This window comes from Emys orbicularis, chromosome 3 (genome assembly GCF_028017835.1).
Source record: "Emys orbicularis isolate rEmyOrb1 chromosome 3, rEmyOrb1.hap1, whole genome shotgun sequence".
Classification (NCBI taxonomy): domain Eukaryota; kingdom Metazoa; phylum Chordata; order Testudines; family Emydidae; genus Emys; species Emys orbicularis.
The window spans coordinates 13,567,648-13,587,443 of NC_088685.1; the positions used below are offsets into that span (position 1 = coordinate 13,567,648).

The 19,796-nt window shown below is 50.2% G+C and overlaps 1 protein-coding gene across 1 annotated transcript; it reads left to right on the top strand.

Moving 5' to 3' along the window:
* Positions 1 to 838: 838 nt before the first annotated feature.
* Positions 839 to 19,129, top strand: XKR5 (XK related 5). Its single transcript, XM_065402016.1, has 7 exons — positions 839 to 896; positions 3,518 to 3,701; positions 8,854 to 9,035; positions 12,317 to 12,526; positions 13,321 to 13,490; positions 14,366 to 14,477; positions 17,832 to 19,129. Exons 1-7 carry the CDS (start codon positions 839 to 841, stop codon positions 19,127 to 19,129), a joined length of 2,214 nt encoding a protein of 737 aa, XP_065258088.1.
* The last annotated feature ends 667 nt before the right edge of the window (positions 19,130 to 19,796 follow it).

The following is a 19,796-nucleotide window of genomic DNA, read 5'->3' on the forward strand; positions in this document are numbered from 1 at the left end:
AAAAATCTTGTATAAAGCATGCCTTGTGCAGTATCATTTGAAAACTCATAATTTGCTGATCATTATTGTCATGGTAAACTGTATGTGTCAACAAAATCAAATGGATTATCACCTGGTTAAGCGGCCATTCTTTGGCAAGCCGAAGGGTGTAAAGGAAAAATTTACCTCCCATGTAAACAGACTGGATGTCACCAGAACTCCAGCTGGAGATAATTCTCAAAGAGGATGAAAAGATATAAAAATGAGGAACAGGGGCCCAAAATCACCTCTTTTCCCTCATCTCTACTTACGGCCTCAATAATGTTTGAAAGGCAAAGGAAGCATCATTGAACTGGGGGAGTGGTCGTGGCTGAAGGAATCCAACCAGACTGCTGTAAGCATATGGTGAGAGAAACCTTTTTGCTTTGAATTCATCCCCAGTCCAGAGCCCACACCCCAATCCCCTGTCCCAACCCAGTGAAAGTGAGTGAGGGTGGGTGAGATCAAGCGACTGAGGGAGGGGGGACGGAGTGATCAGGGGGCAGGGCCTTGGAGAAGGGGTGGGGTCTCGGGGAGGAGGCGGGCAAGGGCAACGCTGTTGGGGTTTGTGCCATTAGAAAGTTGGCAGGGAACCAGTGCCAGTCCCTGCAAATGCAGCTGCTGCACCCCCCGCCTAACCGACCCCCAAGAACTCCCCGGCCGCTAACGGGGAGGGAGCATTGCAAAGGCGGGAGGCAAAGCCCTGGGCGGGCGCCGGCTGTCCCTTGAAGGGGAGCCGGGGAGGAGCCGGGCTGCTCCGGAGTCCTTGCACCGGAGCTGGGCGCCGCCGGGCTCGAGCCGCCCCGGGCGAAGGAGGAGGATGCGCGCAGCCTTCGCGGGACTCTCGCTCCTGCTGCTGGCGGCGGAACAGAGCGCGCGTGAGTCTCCCGGCCCGGCGGGACCTGCAGCTAACTAGCGGGGCTGCACAGGCAGCGGGCACCCAACGCTGCCTACCCCCTCTGCCCCGGCCGCCAATGCAATGCCCCCGTGTAACCGCGCTGCCTGCACCCCCGTCCCTGCAACTAACCAGGGGGGCTGCGCACCCCCAACACACTCGCATGTCCCTCGCGCGCTGCACCCGTCTGCCTGCAACTAATCAATGGAGCTGCGCACCCAGCCGAGCTGCTTCCGCCGCCCCGCAGTGGGCACCCCTGTAACTGCGCCGCTGCACCCCTTCTGCATGCAACGCGCCAGCGGAACTACACACACTCACCGGGCACCCGGCCAAGCTGCACCCCACCTCCCCCATTCCTGCGAGCAGCCGCTGTGACCTGCGGAGCAACTGTGCTGTCCCCCCGCCGCCTTACGACTGCACGTGGAGCATGCACATGGCCGGCTGGTTTGCACGGAGGGGCCGGGGGAGAGCGTGCAGGGCTGAGCCCCTGGCACCGGTGCAGGATCGGGCCCGGCTCCGGCCGTTTCCTTGCAGCGCAGCAAGGAGGGGAGCGCCGCTGGTTGAGCGCGCGCGTCGTTTTTAAAATCTTTAACCCTTTGCGTGCTGGGCTCTTCCGCGAATCCTGCTGCCTTCCCCTTTCCTCTGCAGGCTGCCCCAGTGCGGGGGGGGGGGGGGGGGGGGGCTGCTGCTGCTAGGGTTGCCAGCCCTCCAGGATGGTCCTTGTATCTCCAGGAATTAAAGATGATTCTTTAATGAAAGGTTATGGCATGGGATGAAATCAATAACCCCCCAGGAATGCATCCAACCTGAATCTGCAACCCTAGCTGCTGCTGCCTGTCGGGTCCCTACCGGAGCAGGCAGGTGCGTGGGAGAAGCTTCACCCTGTGTTGGGCAGGCTAATGCCTGGCTCAGAGCTGCTGGCTAGGGAGGGTCCCAGGCCCCAGCTCTCCCTTATTTTCAGTGACTGTCCTACGCCAGAATCCTGGACCTGAGCAATCCCAGAGTTTGGGAAGTTAGGATCTGGATTGGCCTGAGCCGTTCCTGAGCTATTCTAGATCCATCCCTGACAGCAGGTGACAACAACGAAAGGGCAGACAGAAAGGATTGCTACTTCTTTGAGGGGACAGTGTGGCCTATGTGAATAAAGCGCTAGACTGGGACTCAGGAGACCCGGATTTGGTTCCTGCCTCTACCACCGGTCTGCTAAACCTTAGGCAGGTCACTCCCCTCTCCTGCTCCCTTAATTCGGGGATAATAAGGCTGACCCCCTGGGTAAAGCACTGTGCAGTCTACTATGAGCGCTCTGGGTTATTTATCATTTTACTCATTGCTTTACACACACCCTCCAGAAAACAAGCCCCTATGTGTTTAAAAGGCTTTGGTTAAATTGAGGACAGAGTATCTATTTGTGATTTGTAATGCCATAGTACCTAGGAGGCCCAGTCATGGAGCAAAACCCCATTGTGCCAGGTGCTGGATCAATGGTTCTCAACTTGCAGCCCAGTCAGTACACAGCTGCGGCCTATGTGACATCCCCAGGGCCATAGAGGTAGTATTGGATGCGGCCCACAGTGTTAAATAGGTTGAGAACCGCTATGCTGGATGCACGCATAACTTCATCTTTTTTACAAATTATCCTTTGCTAACATGCATAGTTATGTTGCACATTAACCAACACTTAGAAATAAGATTTCAAAAGTGTTAAGGAAGGAAAAAACCTCTCTCTGTATAGAGTTGAGCCCAAACTGAAAACCTAATCCGAACCTCTTTTGCTTTAAGAGCAGAGAACTTATTTTTATTATTAATTTGTATGGTGGTAGCATCTAGAGGCCACATCTATGGATCAGGGCCCCTGTGCTGTGCAAGCAAGATAATGAAAAAGACGGTCACCCAGAGAATTCGCAATCTAAATATAAGACCGTAGACCAGGGATTGGCAACCATTGGCACGCGGCCTGTCAGGGAAATCCGCTGGCAGGATGGGATGGTTTGTTTACCTGCAGCGTCTGCAGGCTTGGCCAATCGCAGCTCCCACTGGCTGCGGTTCACCGTCCCCGGCCAATGGGATCTGTGGGAAGCGAACGGCCAGCACACCTCTCGGCCCACGCCGCTTCCTGCAGCCCCCATTGGCCTGGAACGGCGAACCGCAGCCAGTGGGAGCTGCGATCGGCCAAACCTGCGGACACTGCAGGTAAACAAACCGCCCGGCCTGCCAGCGGATTTCCCTGATGGGCCGCGTGCCAAAGGTTGCCGATCCCTGCACTAAATGGATGCAAAAGATACAGACTAAGGGAGCACAAGGTAACAGTGAGATCTTATGCTCAGTGTAACAAACAGAGGTCACAGCACAGGAGATAAATAGCCGTTGCTGAGCATTGTGTAGCTATTGTGGGAGAGGTGAGTTTGAAGGAGTTGAATGTAGTGCCTCTGTGGATCTTTATGGGGAGCTTTGCCCCAGGCATAAGAAGTGACACAGGAGAAAGAGTGATGATACTTGTGGGCAGATGTGATTTGGGCCACAAAGGCTGGTGCACTGTTAGAGCCGAGGTGGGAGAGGTACCACGTGTGTCACCATCTATCATATTGTTTCTTTTCCCTTTTTCAGGGGTCTGCACCATCGTCCATTATCTTCTCTCTGGCCGGTATCTCTGGTGCTGGTTGACCATTGCCTTGCTTCTACCTGACTATATAGTTCAGCTCCTCAGCTTCTCTTGGTTCCGGGCAGATGGGCACAGAGGCTGCTGCTGTCTGGTGACAGTGCACGTGCTGCAGCTGGGGATTTGGAAGCGGTGAGAAAACAACTCATAGCTTTTGAAGAATTAGGAGGCTTGAGATCTAATCTTCTGAGGACAAATATATGTACTTTGCATGGAAAGTGTGTGCGTGCCTGTGTGTGTTATGTTGCAAGGAGAACCACTCGACTTGTGCTAGGTGTCTCTTTCTGCGGTGTAAGATCAGGATTTTCCTATGGTACACTGAGACTTCAAACCACAGAACTGTGTGTAGACACTGTCTTCTAGAAAGTTGCTAGCCTGGTTTTTAATTACAGTAGAACCCTGATTTTATGGGCATTGGTCTCACAAATGACTGGTTGTCTGAACCATCTTTCTACCACTGTGTGTGACTCTGATCCTTCAACCAACATAGAATTATAGAACTGTCAGGCTGAAAGAGACCTCAGGAAGCTATCAAGTCCAGACCCCTGCACTGAGGCAGGACCAAGTAGACCTAGACTGTCTCTGACAGGTGTTTGTCCAACCTTCTTCTTAAGAAACTTCTAGTGGCAGGGATTCCACAACCTGCCTTGGAAGTCTATTCCAGATCTTATCTACTAACTAACTAATAGTTAGAAAGTTTTCCTAATATAAATAAAATAAATTAAATTAAATTAATGGAGATATCCTATCTCCTAGAACTGGAAGGGACCTTGAAAAGTCATTGAGTCCAGCCCCCTGCCTTCACCAGCAGGACCAAGTACTGATTTTGCCCCACATCCCTAAGCGGCCCCCTCAAGGATTAAGCTCATAACCCTGGGTTTAACAGGCCAATGCTCAAACCACTGAGCTATCCCTCCTCCCAGCTAACTTAAATCTCCCTTACTGAAAATAGAGCCCATTACTTTTTGTCCTATCTAAGTGGACCTAGAAAACAGTTGATCACCATCCTCTTTATAACAGCCCTTTACATATTGGAAGATTATCAGGTTCCCCCCGTCAGTCTTCTTTCCAAAAGACTAAACGTGTCCAGTTACCTTAACTTTTCCTCAGAGGTCAAGTTTTCTAATCCTTTGAGCTTTTTGTTGCTCTCCCCTGGACTCTCTCCAATTTGTCCACATCTTTCCTTAAGTGTGGCTCCCAGAAGTGGACACAGTATTCCAGCTGTCTTACCAGTGCTGAGTAGAGAGGGACAGTTACCTCATCATGTTGACTCTCACTCAATTTGTGATCCACTTAAGTATTCCTCCTGTGTCTTGCATACAACCCTTCCGTCGATGCACTCCTTTTTTGCCACTTTATATCAGTGGATATTCGCATCTGCAGATATAAATTTTGTATCCCTACAGGGCTCTACCCATTTTATAGTTGTGCTTTTGATTTTTCCTTCCTCAGTGAAGTACTTTGCACTTGTCTTTGTTGAATTCAGACCAAGTTCTTTTTGAATTCTAATCCTGTCCTCCACAGTATTTGCAGCCCCTCCCAGCTTGGTGTCATCTGCATATTTTATAAGCACATTCTCCACTCCATTATCCAAGTCATTAATGAAAATATTGAATAGTACTGGACCCAGGACTGACACCTGCAGAACCTTACTAGATGTGCCGTCCTGGTTTGACAGCAAACCATGGATAACTACTCTTTGAGTACAATCTTTCAACCAGTTGTGCACCCATCTTATAATAATTTCATCTATACCACATTTCCCAGGTTTGAAAAGACTAAGATATTTGGTGGCAAAGATGAGGTGCAGTTCTCTCCCTCAAAGAAAAATCAAGCACACTGTATCCAGTTGTTACCATTCGTTATATAAACTATCATTGAACGATTAAAGAATTAACCTATGCACCACACCTCCTGGAATCTTGAGATGTTCAGTTTGATGAAGTCAATCCCCCATAAAATAGGGGATAATCAAATAGGGGTTCTACTGTATGGAGGAAGATGGGACCTGAGAGTAAGATGATGGGAAAGCTGACATGTTCTGGCAGGTTGGTGACATGTAAAGACATCACACCCTTAATGCTGTTATTTAGCTTGAGTGGTCCAATATGATGATACTAGTTGAGAATGCTTCTCTTTTCCCAAGTAGTGGGAAAAAGTCCTAGGGACTGTCCATTATTCCTGTTGTTGAAAGGAAGGCTTATTTGTCTAGGTTTTTTTGCTTTGTTTTTGTTCTTATTTTAATTGAAGACCCTAAAAATCCTTCAGATCTTGTCCAGATTAAATTGGGAGGTGGGGAAGGGGAGTGGAAGATGCTCGATTAATGCTCACAAAATTTGTTTGCACTTTATATGTAACTTGTGATTAATGCCAATAATGTGTGTGGGTTTTTTTTTAATTCAATAATGTTTCCTCTGTCGGTTTGTGAAGCTCCTATAAAGTGTATAATAGTGCTATTGTAAATGGATATCTCAAAGGACACATTGCGCTTTTCTTAAAGCAATTAGTCACTCTCAGAAGTTTGAAACTGGAAGCTGTCTCCATAAGTGAACTTCTTATCTCTGCCCTTGAGCGTATGCAGTTACATTTAATAATGTTAGCAGATGATTGGGGAGAAACTGTCACAGATTTCTTTTCAGGCCAGGATGGACTTATCATCTAGTCTGACCTCCTGCATAACGCAGGCCATGGAATCTCACCCAGCGATTCCAGCGTCTAGCCCAGTGGCTCTCAAACTTTTTTATTGGTGACCCCTTTCACATAGCAAGCCTCTGAGTGCGACCCCCCCTTATAAATTAAAAACACTTTTTTATATATTTAATTCATTATAAATTCTGGAGGCAAAGCGGGATTTGGGGTGGAGGTTGACAGCTCGCGACCCCCCATGTAATAACCTCGCGACCCCCTGAGGGGTCCGACCCGCAGTTTGAGAGCCCCTGGTCTAGCCCAATAACTTGTGGTTGAACTAGAGCACTACCTGACAAATGAGATCTAGGAGGGTGTGAAATAAGGTGATGAAAGCACCACCTGTTGGAGCTGTTTTACTGCTAGATTGGACAAAGTATTGGAGAATAAATTGCAGGGGATGGTGCTCCACACTGCGAGAAGAATGGACTAAATGACCAAACCACATCTGTATTACAACTACTGAGTCTAGGGAACTGGTTACAAAAGTATTCCGTTTTGTAATGTAGGTGAGACCGAACCATGGTCACAAACCATGCAAAAGCCTTTGAGATGCCGTAATTTGGGGACACTGTTAACCATTAAAATAGAGCCACATGAAAACAACTTGGTGCACGCACAGCGCTCCACCATTGTAATTGCATTGATTTAACAGCTGACCTTTAGTTGAACCAGCAAAATTTCTGTGTGTAGACATGGCCTTGGTGCAACACGGTTGTAGAGCTGACTGGTCCTCGTTTTGAGGGATTAGGACTCTAGTTGCATGGCGGAGAGACACCCATTGTATAAACCTTTGCAAACAGATGGGTGTTGGAGGAAGAAGGCTAAACGTTGGACTTGTCAATTTTTGCACTGTCCTTTCATGATGGCACTGAAGGGGTTATTGGTTTCTCAACACTCACGTTCATTCTAGGGATGTAAATACCGTTTAAAAAATTTAACCGTTTAAACGATTAAAAATATTTCATTTAAATGGTTAACTGATTAAGCGGCTGGTGCCGATCCGGCAGGCATGGCTGGGGCTGCTCTGGCCAGACGGGCGACATGGGGTCGCTCTGGCCGCCGGCACGGGGTTAACGGTTAACACCGGTTACCCAGTAAGACTACTGCTTACCAGTTAACCAGTTAACATTTTACCTCCCTAGTTCATTAAATCCAGTGTCTCTGTTAGGAATGTCTATACAGGCCTGAAGTATAAAACTAAATAGCCTCTGGCTAAGGGCCGGTCTGCCAGATGGCTGTATTTACTGTGTGCATAGGGTTTATTGCAAAACCCCAGTATTTACCTTAAGTAAACACCTCTAAAAGATTACAAGTTGTGAAATAAATTACATCAGTGGGTATCAGTAACAAGTCATTGATTAAAATTGTGTCAATGTTAACAGATTAGCTAAAGTTCATGTATTGAACCGGATCAAATAGTGGCTCTGGAAGTGGAGGAGCAGCCTTCTAAACTGTAATGCACTCAGAGCGACTGGAAGGAAACTCTCAAGGGTGTGTGTATAATTAGTGTGTGTGTGTGTGTGTATTTAATAACTTTATCATCTACAATTCCTGCTCAGAATTATTTGTCTAGCACAGGGATGGGCAGCCTTTGGCACGCGGCCCGTCAGGGAAATCCGCTGGCGGGCTGGGACGGTTTGTTTACCTGCAGCGTCCGCAGGTTTGGCCGATCGCAGCTCCCACTGGCCACGGTTCGCTGTTCCCGGCCAATGGGGGCTGTGGGAAGCGGCGCGGGCCGAGGGATGTGCTGGCCGCCGCTTCCCGCAGCCCCCATTGGCCTGGAATGGCGAATTGCGGCCAGTGGGAGCTGCGATCGGCCGAACCTGCGGACGCTGCAGGTAAACAAACTATCCCAGCCCGCCAGCGGATTTCCCCGACGGGCTGCGTGCCAAAGGTTGCCGATCCCGGGTCTAGCACCAGCAACGTGCTAAGTGCTTTACAGGGAAGCATGAAGCCAAGAGTCCTGATTTTCCACTACTTCAAGCCATTTGTAGTCATTGACACTGGGTGTAAAATGCCCCTGGATCAGGATGTTATCACTTTACACAAGGGGAAATGACTGCACAGGGTCCAAAGGGCCTGATTCTTCTCTAGATCGGGGGTTCTCAACCTTTTTCTTTCTGAGGCCCTCCCAACATGCTATAAAAACTCCACGGCCCAGCTGTACCACAACAACTGTTTTTCTACATACAGAAGCCAGGGCCAGCGTTAGGAGGTAACAAGCAGGGCAATTGCCTGGTGCCCCATGCCACAGGGGGTCCTGCGAAGCTAAGTTGCTCAGGCTTTGATTTCAGCCCTAGGTGGTGGGACTTGGAGCCCCGGGCTTCAGCCCCAGGTGGTGGAGCTTTGGCTTTCTGCCTGGGCCCCAGCAGGTCTAATGCCAGCCCTGCTTGGCGGACCCCCTGAAACCTGCTCGCAGCCCCCCAGTGGGCCCCGGAACGTGGTTGAGAACCTCTGCGCTAGATCACACCTGTGTACATCAGAAGTAACTGCTGAAAGCAGTAGAGTTACGCTGTCAAGTTGATGGAAGTAGGATCAGAATCAGGCACAGGTCCTTTGCCTCGAAGAGCCCTGATTGTGGTTTGTACTCTTTCAGGCATTGGGACGCTCTGTGGACAGCTGCGAAGGCTGGAGGAAGCTCCATTGCTGGAGATCTCCTCATACAGCTGGGGGACCTGTCAGTTCTGCGGCTCTTGGAAGCCCTGCTGCAGACCTTGCCCCACCTGTTGCTCCAGAGCTACGTTTTTGTAGCGGTGGAACCGACTGGCCTTGTCCCAGGTAAGTGGGGAGTCTTTAAATGTAGAAGGAAGGTGATGTATGTGTGAGATGTGTCCTCTAATGTATGTGTCTTCTAATGTTCCCAGGGTAGATGGGCACAGGTAGCAGGAGTGGACTTTCAGGATGAAGGACCATATTGCAGACTAACTGGAGAAAAACATATTCAGAACGGTGCTTTTAAAAAATTAGCCTCTTGAGCTTCTTAGCAGCAAATGCTGGTGTCTCTCCTCTCTCTCTCAAGGGCTCCCCATCTTTTTCCAACCGTTTTCTTGTGACCCCCTGTCATAACTATAAAGGGAAGGGTGACAGCTCTCCTGTGTACAGTGCTATGGAATCCCTCCTAGCCAGAGACTCCAAATCCTTTTACCTGTAAAGGGTTAAGAAGCTCGGGTAACCTGGCTGACACCTGACCCCAAGGACCAATAAGGGGACAAGATACTTTCAAATCTTGGGGGGGGAAGGCTTTTGTGTGTGTCCTTTGTTTAAGGGGTTCGCTCTTGGGACTGAGAGGGACCAGACATCAATCCAGGTTCTCCCCATCTTTCTAAACAAGTCTCTCTTATTTCAAAATTGTAAGTAAAAGCCAGGCGAGGCGTCTTAGATTTACTTTGTTTTCTCAACTTGTAAATGTACCTTTTACCAGAGTGTTTATTTTTGTTTGCTGTACTTTGAACCTAAGACAGAAGAGGGGGTTCCTCTGAGCTCTTTAAGTTTGATTACCCTGTAAAGTTATTTTCCATACTGATTTTGCAGAGATGATTTTTACCTTTTGCTTTAATTAAAAGCCTTCTTTTTAAGAACCTGATTGATTTCTCCTTGTTTTAAGATCCAAAGGGGGTTTGGATCTGTATTCGCCAGGAGTTGGTGAAAGGAAGGAGCGGGGAAGGGTCAATTTCTCCTTGTTTAAGATCCAAGGAGTTTGGATCTGTATTCACCAGGGAATTGGTGAAAGGTTTCTCAAGGCTTCCCAGGGAGGGAATTCTTAAGATGGTGGCAGCGGACCAGAGCTAAGCTGGTAGATAAGCTTAGAAGTTTTCATGCAGGCCCCTACATTTGTACCCTAAAGTTCAAAGTAGGGATACAGCCTTGACACCCCCACACAGTGGATGCGTTCCTTCTGACAGAGAACAGCCAGAGCGTGCCCTCTTCGCTCCTTAATCTGCCTGCGGCATGACTGCTCTTCAACAGCTCAGCGGCCAGTTCAGGCCACAGCAGAGAAACTGGGAATCGAACTTGGGTTCCATGTGTGGCCAGGACAGAGGACCGTCGGGAGGCCCGTGTTTGTGTCATCTCTGGAGGAGTTAATCACTAGGTTTACTGGGGTGCGTGATGGCTTGAGGACTGATCTTGGGGTAGGCATAGAATCCTTGCCGTTTGAGATGGACTATCCAGTTCATCGCCCTGCAAAATTCAGAATTATCCTGCAATGGCACAGAGAGCCTCTCTCCTTGTATAGAAGGAGCATTCCACTTCCCCGGCAGGTTCGAATCCGGATCAGGTGCATGAGGATCGTCCACTGAAAAGATAAAATTAGTGTTCTCAGCCCATTGGAGAGAAGTCACTGCAGCTGACGCTAAGGGACAGTCTTACGAGAGAAGCCACGGACTGAATGAGCATGAAGAATTAATAACCATGGTGCTTAGTACTCTCCATGTGTAGCTCTCCAAGCGCTTTATAAAGGTCAAGTGTCAGCTCTGATTTGCAAATAGGGAAACTGAGGCACATAAAGGTTGTGAGTTGCCCATGGTCGCACTGTAATTCAGTACTAGAAACACCCTACTAGAGGAACTGCTGGTTCCTCCAGATTAGGGGTATGGGAGGATGGGATAAACTTGCCCTGCCAATGCCTGTGGTATTCCTACTGTGTGTGTGTGCGGGAATAGAAGACTCAGCTGTCCAGGGCTATCAGTCCCACAAGTGCTAGGAGTCCCTCTCTCACACACAAAGGTTTCCCCATAGGTGTGCAATGGAATGTACTTGTGAGAGCGATTGCAATTGCAGGCAGTATCTTTGGGGGGCCATTGTATTACATTTATGAATGGTTTCTGTGTGAGTGTATTCTAGTCCATGGAGGAGGGGTACCCACAGCGCCTCCAGGAACTAAAACTAGGGTTGAAGGCGGGGAGGGGTTAAGGCGAGTCACTGAGACTAAACAGTTCTGGAGGGGGGGGGGTTGCCTAGACTGGCTCAGGCTGGGTTTTTCAGAGACTAGGGAACAAAGAAAGGGTTTTTGGTATAAAAGAATGAAAGGGGCTTCTTTCTGACTAACCCTTGCAGAAGGGTTGGAAAGACTTTGGCCTATGAGAGCCCCATAAGATGGATGGGTGACTCCTGGTATGTTTCGTGTGGCTTTAAATCTGTATTATTTTTATTATGTTTTCTCTGTAATGCTTTTACCTTAAGAATAAACGTGCTTGTGTAACCCACACGCCTCCTGGGTGTGGTGTTCTGTCCCATCTAGTGGGGCTGAGACCACTTAGAGAGAGAGATTATGGGTCTGCTCTACAGCCTTAGCTAACAGCTAGTGGCTTTTAGCTCTTGCGGTAGAGGCTCATGCACTAAGCTCCAGAGGCCCCAGGTTCGATTCTGCCCGACGACGACCGGGGTCTGTCGGTGTTACACTTGCTCAGAAGGAGCTGCGTGGTAACTGAGGGCAATACATTGTTCATCACCCTCAGAGAGAAAGCAACACCCAGGGCCTGGCTGTTGGGCAGACTGGCTTGCTGGGGTATCACGGTGTAAGGCAGGGAGCTGTGCAGCCTTAAAACCCCCAGCTCAGAAAGGAATGGGCAGGGTCCCTGCCCAGAGACAGGTGATGGCTGGAGACCTGACGGGGCGTCCCTGGACTGGACCATGGGGGAGGAGATAGAGATGCAGTTACACTGAAGTTGTGACAGTACTGATGAATTAGAACTTACATAAGAACGGCCATACTGGGTCGGACCAAAGGTCCACCTAGCCCAGTATCCTGCCAGTAATAAGAAGGTGTGCTTGATGCACTGGTGTGTATTAGCATGAGAACAATTGTCAGTGGATTGATGGTCTTTTAATGGCTGTTGCAAAATATACTTTTAATCCTAATAAAACTGATAACTGATAACTGGGGAAGGAAAGAAATCGAGGTGAGGGTTTAGTGGAGAACAAACACAGGTCAGCAGAGGAACATTTGGTCAAGTGCTCCAGCTGGAGTGAAAACCATCTGTCCTGTGGAATGCAGGTGCTGTGGATTTCTGACCCCTCATGGTGCCTTTTGAATAATGTCCCTCCTCCTTCATTTGTAGGTGTGAGTGCTGGACTTTCCCTGCTCTCCCTCTCCTGGTCTTTAGTCTCTTACAGCCGCTTTACATGCCTAATGAAACCAGGTCATCTCTACATGCCAGCAGCGGCCCTCCTGTGCCAGTTGTTGTGGAGGACAGGAATGCTAGGAACGAGGGTCGTGGCCCTGGTGCTCTTTGCCAGAGTCTATCCTGTCTGGGTTTTTGTCGCAGCAGGTAAGATGAGATTTCCTGTGTGTGCTTGTGCAGTTAATAGACTCCTGTGTCCCCTGTTGTGAACTGACACTAGGTGGCGTAATTCTCCTGTTTCTCTCACCGAGGAGGATTCATAGAATCATAGAAGATCAGGGTTGGAAGGGACCTCAGGAGGTCATCTAGTCCAACCCCCTGCTCAAAGCAGGACCAACACCAACTAAATCATGTCTACACTGCAAAGAAAGACCCACAGCGCTCAGTCTCAGAACCTGGATCAGTAAACTTGGGGCCCGGGGCTAAAAATAGTAGAGTAGTCCCACTCGGGCTGGAGCCCGGACTCTGAGACCTTCCCTCCTCGCTGGGTTTCAGAGCCCGGGCTCCAGCCCAAGCCCTAATGTCGGCACTGCTCTTTTTAGCCCCGCAAGCCCGAATCCATTGACCTAGGCTCTGAGACTCAGCGCTGCAGGTTTTTCTCTGCGGTGTCAGTGAATCCAGGGTTCCTCTGTTCTTTTCAGTAAATACACAGCTCATGATCAGTGTTGGCTTGACAGCTCTGAGGCTTGCAATCCCGCTCCCATCCAAGATTGGTACAACACGGGCAAAGCTTTCCCTGTGCTGCCCCGCAGGACACGGTGTAAGGAAGAGAGTCAGTTCCTTTGCACGTCTATCCTGGCAGTGATCTGATTTCTCCATCCACCTTCAGGGTTTCTTGCCAGTGGTCCCTCACTGCTGATGCTTGTGAGATTGGCTAGCTTCCCCCCCTCAGCTCACCACAGCAGCTAATTTTCTTTTTACTCTCTGCCTTCCCCGCCGAGGTGCTCACTGGCTGGTGATGTCCTTCTGGCTGGTGTCTCAGCAAACTGACATCATAGCGAGTTCCTGTCACTGGAGACTGTTCAACTTCCTGGTGGGGGCCGTGTACATCTTCTGCTACATTAACTTCCAAGCTGGCCCCTCCAGGTACAGAGTGGCTGTGTTTTATGCGGTAAGTGCTTGGTCTCCTCTTGGCTCTTAGAGTCACAGTCACTAACAACAAAAACAATTAAGAACTAATCTAACCGTAAGACCTGTGCAGTAAAGGCCGTGGCCGCTTCTGTGTGTCCTACAATGGAGCCCATAGAGTCTGGCCATAATAAACAGTAACGGGTTTCCAGCAGTGACCTTCACCTAATGCTTCCGGTGAGCCATTTCCCCATTTCCTGCTTCTAACAGCAGTGCTCCCTGGGGTGGCGCTTACTTTCTGACCCTTATAATGATCAGTCTCTGCCCTGGGGCATGATATTTGACTACCGTTAGTTTAGCATGCATAGCTAAATTTTTATGTTGGCAACATCAGTTCCACTTGAAAAATCCTGCTACACTAATTGGAGTGGATACACTTTCCTAGAATCGAAGAGGTTATAAAGATTAAGTGAATTTAGCGCTCATGAAAGGTGCAGAGTGGCAGCCCTGGGAGGCTCCTTCTAAATACAATAAAGGCTGCTATTATTATTGTTCGTGGGAAACACGTGCGCATTGCTGGTTCTGTGGTGTCTGGCGTTGCTCTCAGATCTGTGCTGAACCTGTTCCATGTTGCTGGTGTGGAGATGCTTTGGCACAGAAAAGGTACTATAAAAACTTGCAATTTATTTTCACAAGCAAAGAGCCGTGTTTCATTTCTATTCAAAACCTACGTGGGGGAGAAGGCCAGAATGGTAGCGGGAGCTCAGGGTATGATAGCAAGTGAGAGCAAAATAAATAGGTAAAGCTTAGAATGTATTCATGTGTGTCATTTAACTCCCTCCACAGTAGGAGCCGTGTCTACAACCAGTTGGCTCACATGCAGCTCTGACGGACAGCTATCTTTCCTTTGCCCTGCAGATAATGCTGATAGAGAACATCTTCCTTTTGATGCTGGCCACAGACCTCCTGCAGGGGGCGCGGCGGGAGAGCCTGTTTATGACAGGGGCTGTGATGGCTGGATTCGTGATTGGTAAGGTCTATTGCTTTCTCACGCTCTGAATCAGAAGGTGCTCGGATACTATGTTGATGAGAGCACTGTAAGAACCTGCCTAGAATAGTGTTGCCAGCTCTCACAATTTTCTCATGAGGGTCGGTATCTTTTCTAAAAGCTCTGGTTCCTGGAGTCATATTGGGAGGATCCGAGGGTGCAGGTCTAGAACCCAGGGGTCTCTGGATCACTGACACTCCCTCAGGGCCAGCCAAGGGAGATAGGCAAAGCATCATCTCGCTGAACTTGGAAAGTCAGGCCCCACGGGAAGTTCTGTCAGAGCACTAAAGGCCTGCAGCCGCCTGATTGGCTCACATCTGCTACTTAAGCCAGGAAGTGACCGAGTGGGCCGTCCAACCTGTTGTGAAGACTTTCTGCTGCGGCCACATCGGACCCTGCTCTTGCCTGTCTCCTGTAACCCTGATCTAAGCCTGGTGCTGATTCCTGCTCCACTCCTGACCTTCTCCTCACTTCCAGCTCCTGCCTTGATCCTGTTTCGTGCCTGATTCTTGCCTCTCCCCGATTCCTGCCTTTTCATCTTGCTCCTGACCATCGGCTACCAACCCTGGCTTTGACCCCGCCCCCGACTTTTGACTGGCTCAACCCTTGGCTCTGGCATTTGATATCCAACCCTGACTCTGATCCTTAGCTTTGGTTCCTGACCCCAACTTGGCTCAGCCTTCTGGCTCCGGTATGTGGGAGTAAATGCCAGCTCCGACCCTTCGCTTCCATTCCCTGCCTGGATGCCTGCACACTAGATCTAACCCCCTTGCTCTGACAGTAGGCCAGACCACCTGCGTCCTGGTTTCTAACATGGAGTCGATCTTGGCCTTCCCTTTTTAAAAGGGTGACTTCCTAGCCCTCACGGTAGCAGAGGGATGCTTGAAAAAGTGACTTCAGTGCACTCTGAAGGCCCCGAAACCAGGAAGCAAATGCTATGGTTGGCTTAAAAAAGTCTCGTTATTTTGGGGGCCTGACTTGTGATTTGTGAGCACTTGGGGTTGGTGGTGCTGTAGTTTGGAGGATCACTGTTCGGAAACTCTTGCCAGTGAAATGAGTAGGGTTACAAGAGGGATTGGTCTTGTTAAGGTGTGTTCCTTTCTTCTGGCTGAGAGTACGTTGATGAAGGACTGTGCAGAAATGTGGGGGGGGGAGATCCCCCTCTTTCAGGGACCAGATTTGGTCCTTGGCGGGTGATCGTGCTCCCATTCAGTCAGGTGCATGCGCTTGAGGGCTGAATGCGGCCCTGCATTGTGAAGGATGTTGGGCATGACTATTCCTTTGCAACAATGTAGTGACTTGCACGGGAAAACGTTAGCCTTGATTCTCTCGCATTGTGCCTGCTCTCCACAATATCCTCCCCATTGTAACTTACTGCAGCTCAGCGAATGCCTGGTGTTCCTCTCCACCTGCGTAGACAGGGTGGGGGAACTGGCTTCTCCACAACATGTTCTCCACCCCCAAGAGACTGTCCCAGGCATGCAGTGACCTTGGGACTCGAGTCGGGGTAGGAGGAGCACAGCTACCTCAGGAGGGACCAGCTGCCATGGGCAGGGTTGTGAGTAGGGAAGCCCCATGGCTGTCCTTCTATCCGCTTTGTTGTGCTCGGCTCTCCTTGCTGACCCTTGGGGATTTGCCAGTTGCCTCCTCCCCCCCATCCCGCTCTCCAAGTTGCGCACCCTTCCATTGTAGAGGGAGCCTGGCTCCAACCTTGTCAGGATCTCCTTGGTAAGTCGTTTCCTTTACTGTGTGGGGGAGGAAGCATCAAGCACCTAACTCCTCACTAAACCACCGTCGCTGTTTTTCTTCCCTGCCCCCCGTCATCACTCCATGCACTGCAACTCATGCCAGCGGCCGGGACTTGGGCAGTATTCTATCTGGCACTGAGCAGATCCTGCATTTCATCAAGATGAGGCTCAGAGGGAATCGCGCCGTCTAACTGATTCCATTAACTTCTCTCCTGCCCTTGGCTTTATTTTTCAGAGTGTCTGGGGGTAATGTTTTCAAAAGCACCTCAGTCACTTAGGAGCCTTTGAAAATGTTGCCCTAGACGTCTCCTGTGGGTCTCTCTATTCCTGGGCAGACAAGGAGCTGTTCTTCAGAAGCAGCTCCGTGTTGCTGTTTCACTGTGCGATGGCACCGCTAATCCACTGTCCCTTCCACCAGCTTGTTTTCTGAATGCCATTTCCAGAAATATAATCCCGGATCCCAGCAGCGCCTGTTCTTCACTGTTGGCGTCTGGCCTCCAACCCAGGTGTTGCTCTAACACCATCTCTCTGCATACTGAGCACTGCAGAGTTTGAGGCGGTACTTCACACAACCCTCTTCCCGGCCTCCTAATGGCTGTGCCCTGAACCTGATTCAGAAGGCTTTTCTGGACTGGCGTCAGGAGTGACGTATGTTCTTATTATTGAGCTGCTATTCGGCCACCCACGCCTGGTCCTCCTACATCCTCTGCTAACCACAAGCTCTTAACCTCAATCTGCCAGTGACAAAGGACGTTGGTGGCCCTAATCAAATGAGGAACACCCCGCAGCACAACAGGAAGGCTGGAACGCTGGGAGAGTCATAGAAGCAGTTCAGTCTGATTTAAAGAAAATGTTATGAGCGGGGGAGGGATAGCTCAGTGGTTTGAGCATTGGCCTGCTAAACCCAGGGTTGTGAGTTCAATCCTTGAGGGGGCCATTTAGGGATCGGGGGCAAAAATCTGTCTGGGGATTGGTCCTGCATTGAGCAGGGGGTTGGACTAGATGACCTCCTGAGGTCCCTTCCAACCATGATATTCTATGAGTCAGCACTCTAGAATAATTTCCACTGGCAAGCAGTAAGTCTGCATTGAACAAGTGCTACATTTGGGTCTAAAACGAAGTGACATCCCTTCTGACTAGGTAGCGATGGTACAGAGATGCTTAGCTCTGCTCAAGTCTCCGGTTGGATCCTTGTCTTAGGTGGATGGCTGCCCCCACATATCACCTCCCAATACTTAGGGACTGCTTATCTCTGCACTTGAATCTGTCGAGTGACAGCCCTAGCAGGTGGTATTGATGCTCCCAGAAGCATTCTTCGGATAGATTCCATGCAGCCAGATTGCATCTAGCTACTGGTGTGTTTTCCCTCCCCATGACACAGCCACAGTTGCGTCCTTTACATAAGCAATTGAAAATGCTTAAATTGTAAAACAGACCCTACCTCAAAAACTTTACGTACCACTGAATATCAGCAATGGTACTACTGCTTGGATACCTAATCACATCAGTATTCCTAACTGTTTCGCACTATATGCCACAGTGAGGTGTTGGCAAAAACGTCACCTTGTTCCTTTTTGCTCTCTTTCAGGCTCTGCGGCTCTGGTCATCTATTACAGTCTGCTACATCCCAAATCCACAGAGATCTGGCAGAGTTTCCTGAAGAAATCTTGCAGCATCACAGCTGCAAAGTATAACGGGACAGAAGGATCCACTTTCCGGTCCGTAAACGAAGCTGGGGAGAGCTTTGGAATTTCAGGTCAGGGGGACATTGTCTCTTCAAATGCAGAAGTCTCGAAGGTGGTGCATACCAGGCCTGCTTCTAGAGCACACAGTGAGACCTCACTTGGAGAACTTGAAGGTCATACTTCTGTGAAAGACACCTGGGTAAACCATCATCACTGGCTGTTGGTAAAGCTAGCCTTGAAAACTGGGGATATGTCCAAGATCAACGCAGCCTTTGGAGACGGTGGAATTGGGGAGCTTTACCCTTCAGGATGGGTGGCAAGCAAACACTGCAGTGCCGTGCTTGGGCCAAAGACCAAACTTGGCTTTTCTTCGGTGGGAAAATGCCCTAGAACCCCTAAAGCCAGAGTGGTAGGACAGAGACTTCAGGCAGAAGAGAACAGCGCTGGAGAAAGCCTGAGCAAGAAGGAGACTACTTACGTCACTCTAGCAAGCAGCGAACACAACATGTGCTCTGTTAGAACAATGCCAACCCTGCAAGAGGAGCACAGGCCAACACCAAAGGCCCCTGACTGCACAGACTCGATGAGCAGACGTGAAGCTCAGGTAGACAAAGCGGGAGGCTTGTCTGCTCCTCTCGCTTCAAACAGCAGTGCCAACGGCAGCACTGACTTGGAAGCTGTTGTGGAGCACCCAGAAGGGACAGCTCAGATGCACGAGAGTCTAACTCTGTACTTCAGTGCCAATGCAGAGGCCACTGCATCTCTGAACGGAGGTGGGGGAGCAGCCAGCTGTGTGGCTGATGGCCTTGTGGAGCTGGTGGAGGACAGCAGGCTCAAGCCTGTACCAGACAACATCGTAGGTAAAGGAGAGGGCTTCCCCATTACCATGGCTAATATCAGTCCAATCCTGGGTGTTGGCACTCCTGGCTTTCTGCAGAGCCGTCCGTCCCTCTGCTGCACCAGTCAGTGCAGTGCACTGAGTTCATCCGAGGAGACCTCGGAGCTCATGGAGCAGGCACAGTGCCACCACTGGGGAACCGCGTCCCTTGGGACTTGGGTTGCTGCTGTGAAGAGGAGACTACGGCCAGCTGAGGAACCGTGCTACACGTCCACTCCCAAGGCTGACCCCCCCAGCCAGGACTGCAGGTTGAGGGAGGCAAAGGAGAGGACGAAACTGACGGGATTGATGGAGCAATTGTAATAGAGTGAGACTAAATGAACCAGCTGGGGCCGTGTGTTTGGTGTCCAATCCAGTTCTCTGACATCGTGTTAATAATTTACTCTTAAGTCTCCATAGGAGCATACAACTCCAGTTCTTGTCTGTCTGGAGCTCGAACCTTTCCCTCCTGCTGGGGGTACGTTGCTAGATTCCTCCTTCCTGCACCCACGTACTGTATCATGCAGAGTAGCTCCCCAGTTGTGTGCTGTCTCTTACCACTCCTGCCAGGGCCGGCTTTAGGCCAATTCAACCAATTCCCCTGAATCGGGCCCCGCCCCTAAGAGGGCCCCACGCCCAAGCCCCGGTACGGCGTACTGGCAAGAGCCGGTGCGCCGTACCGGGGTGGCCCGGCTTCCCCAGGGGGCAATTTAGAGGGCCTGGGGCTCCCAGCAGGGGCTGGAGCCCCAGGCCCTTTAAATGGCCACCAGAGCCCCACTGCTGGAGCCCTGGGGTAGGGCTGCGGGGCTCTGGGGGCTGTTTAAAAAGTCCGGGGCTCCCGTTGCTTCTACCGCCCCGGCCCTTTAAATAGATGCTGGAGCCCCGCTGCTTTCCCAGGGCTCCCGCGGCTATTTGAAGGGCTGGGGCGGTGGAAGCAGGGGAGCCCCGGGCCCTTTAAATAGCCCCCAAACCCCGGGCTGCTGCTGCTGCT

Excerpts from the sequence above, each read along its gene's own strand:
- XKR5 (XM_065402016.1), top strand. The coding sequence starts at position 839 with ATGCGCGCAGCCTTCGCGGGACTCTCGCTCCTGCTGCTGGCGGCGGAA. Across the intron at positions 13,491-14,365 it reads GAGTGGCTGTGTTTTATGCG|ATAATGCTGATAGAGAACAT; the intron begins GTAAGTGCTTGG and ends TTTGCCCTGCAG. Across the intron at positions 14,478-17,831 it reads GATGGCTGGATTCGTGATTG|GCTCTGCGGCTCTGGTCATC; the intron begins GTAAGGTCTATT and ends GCTCTCTTTCAG.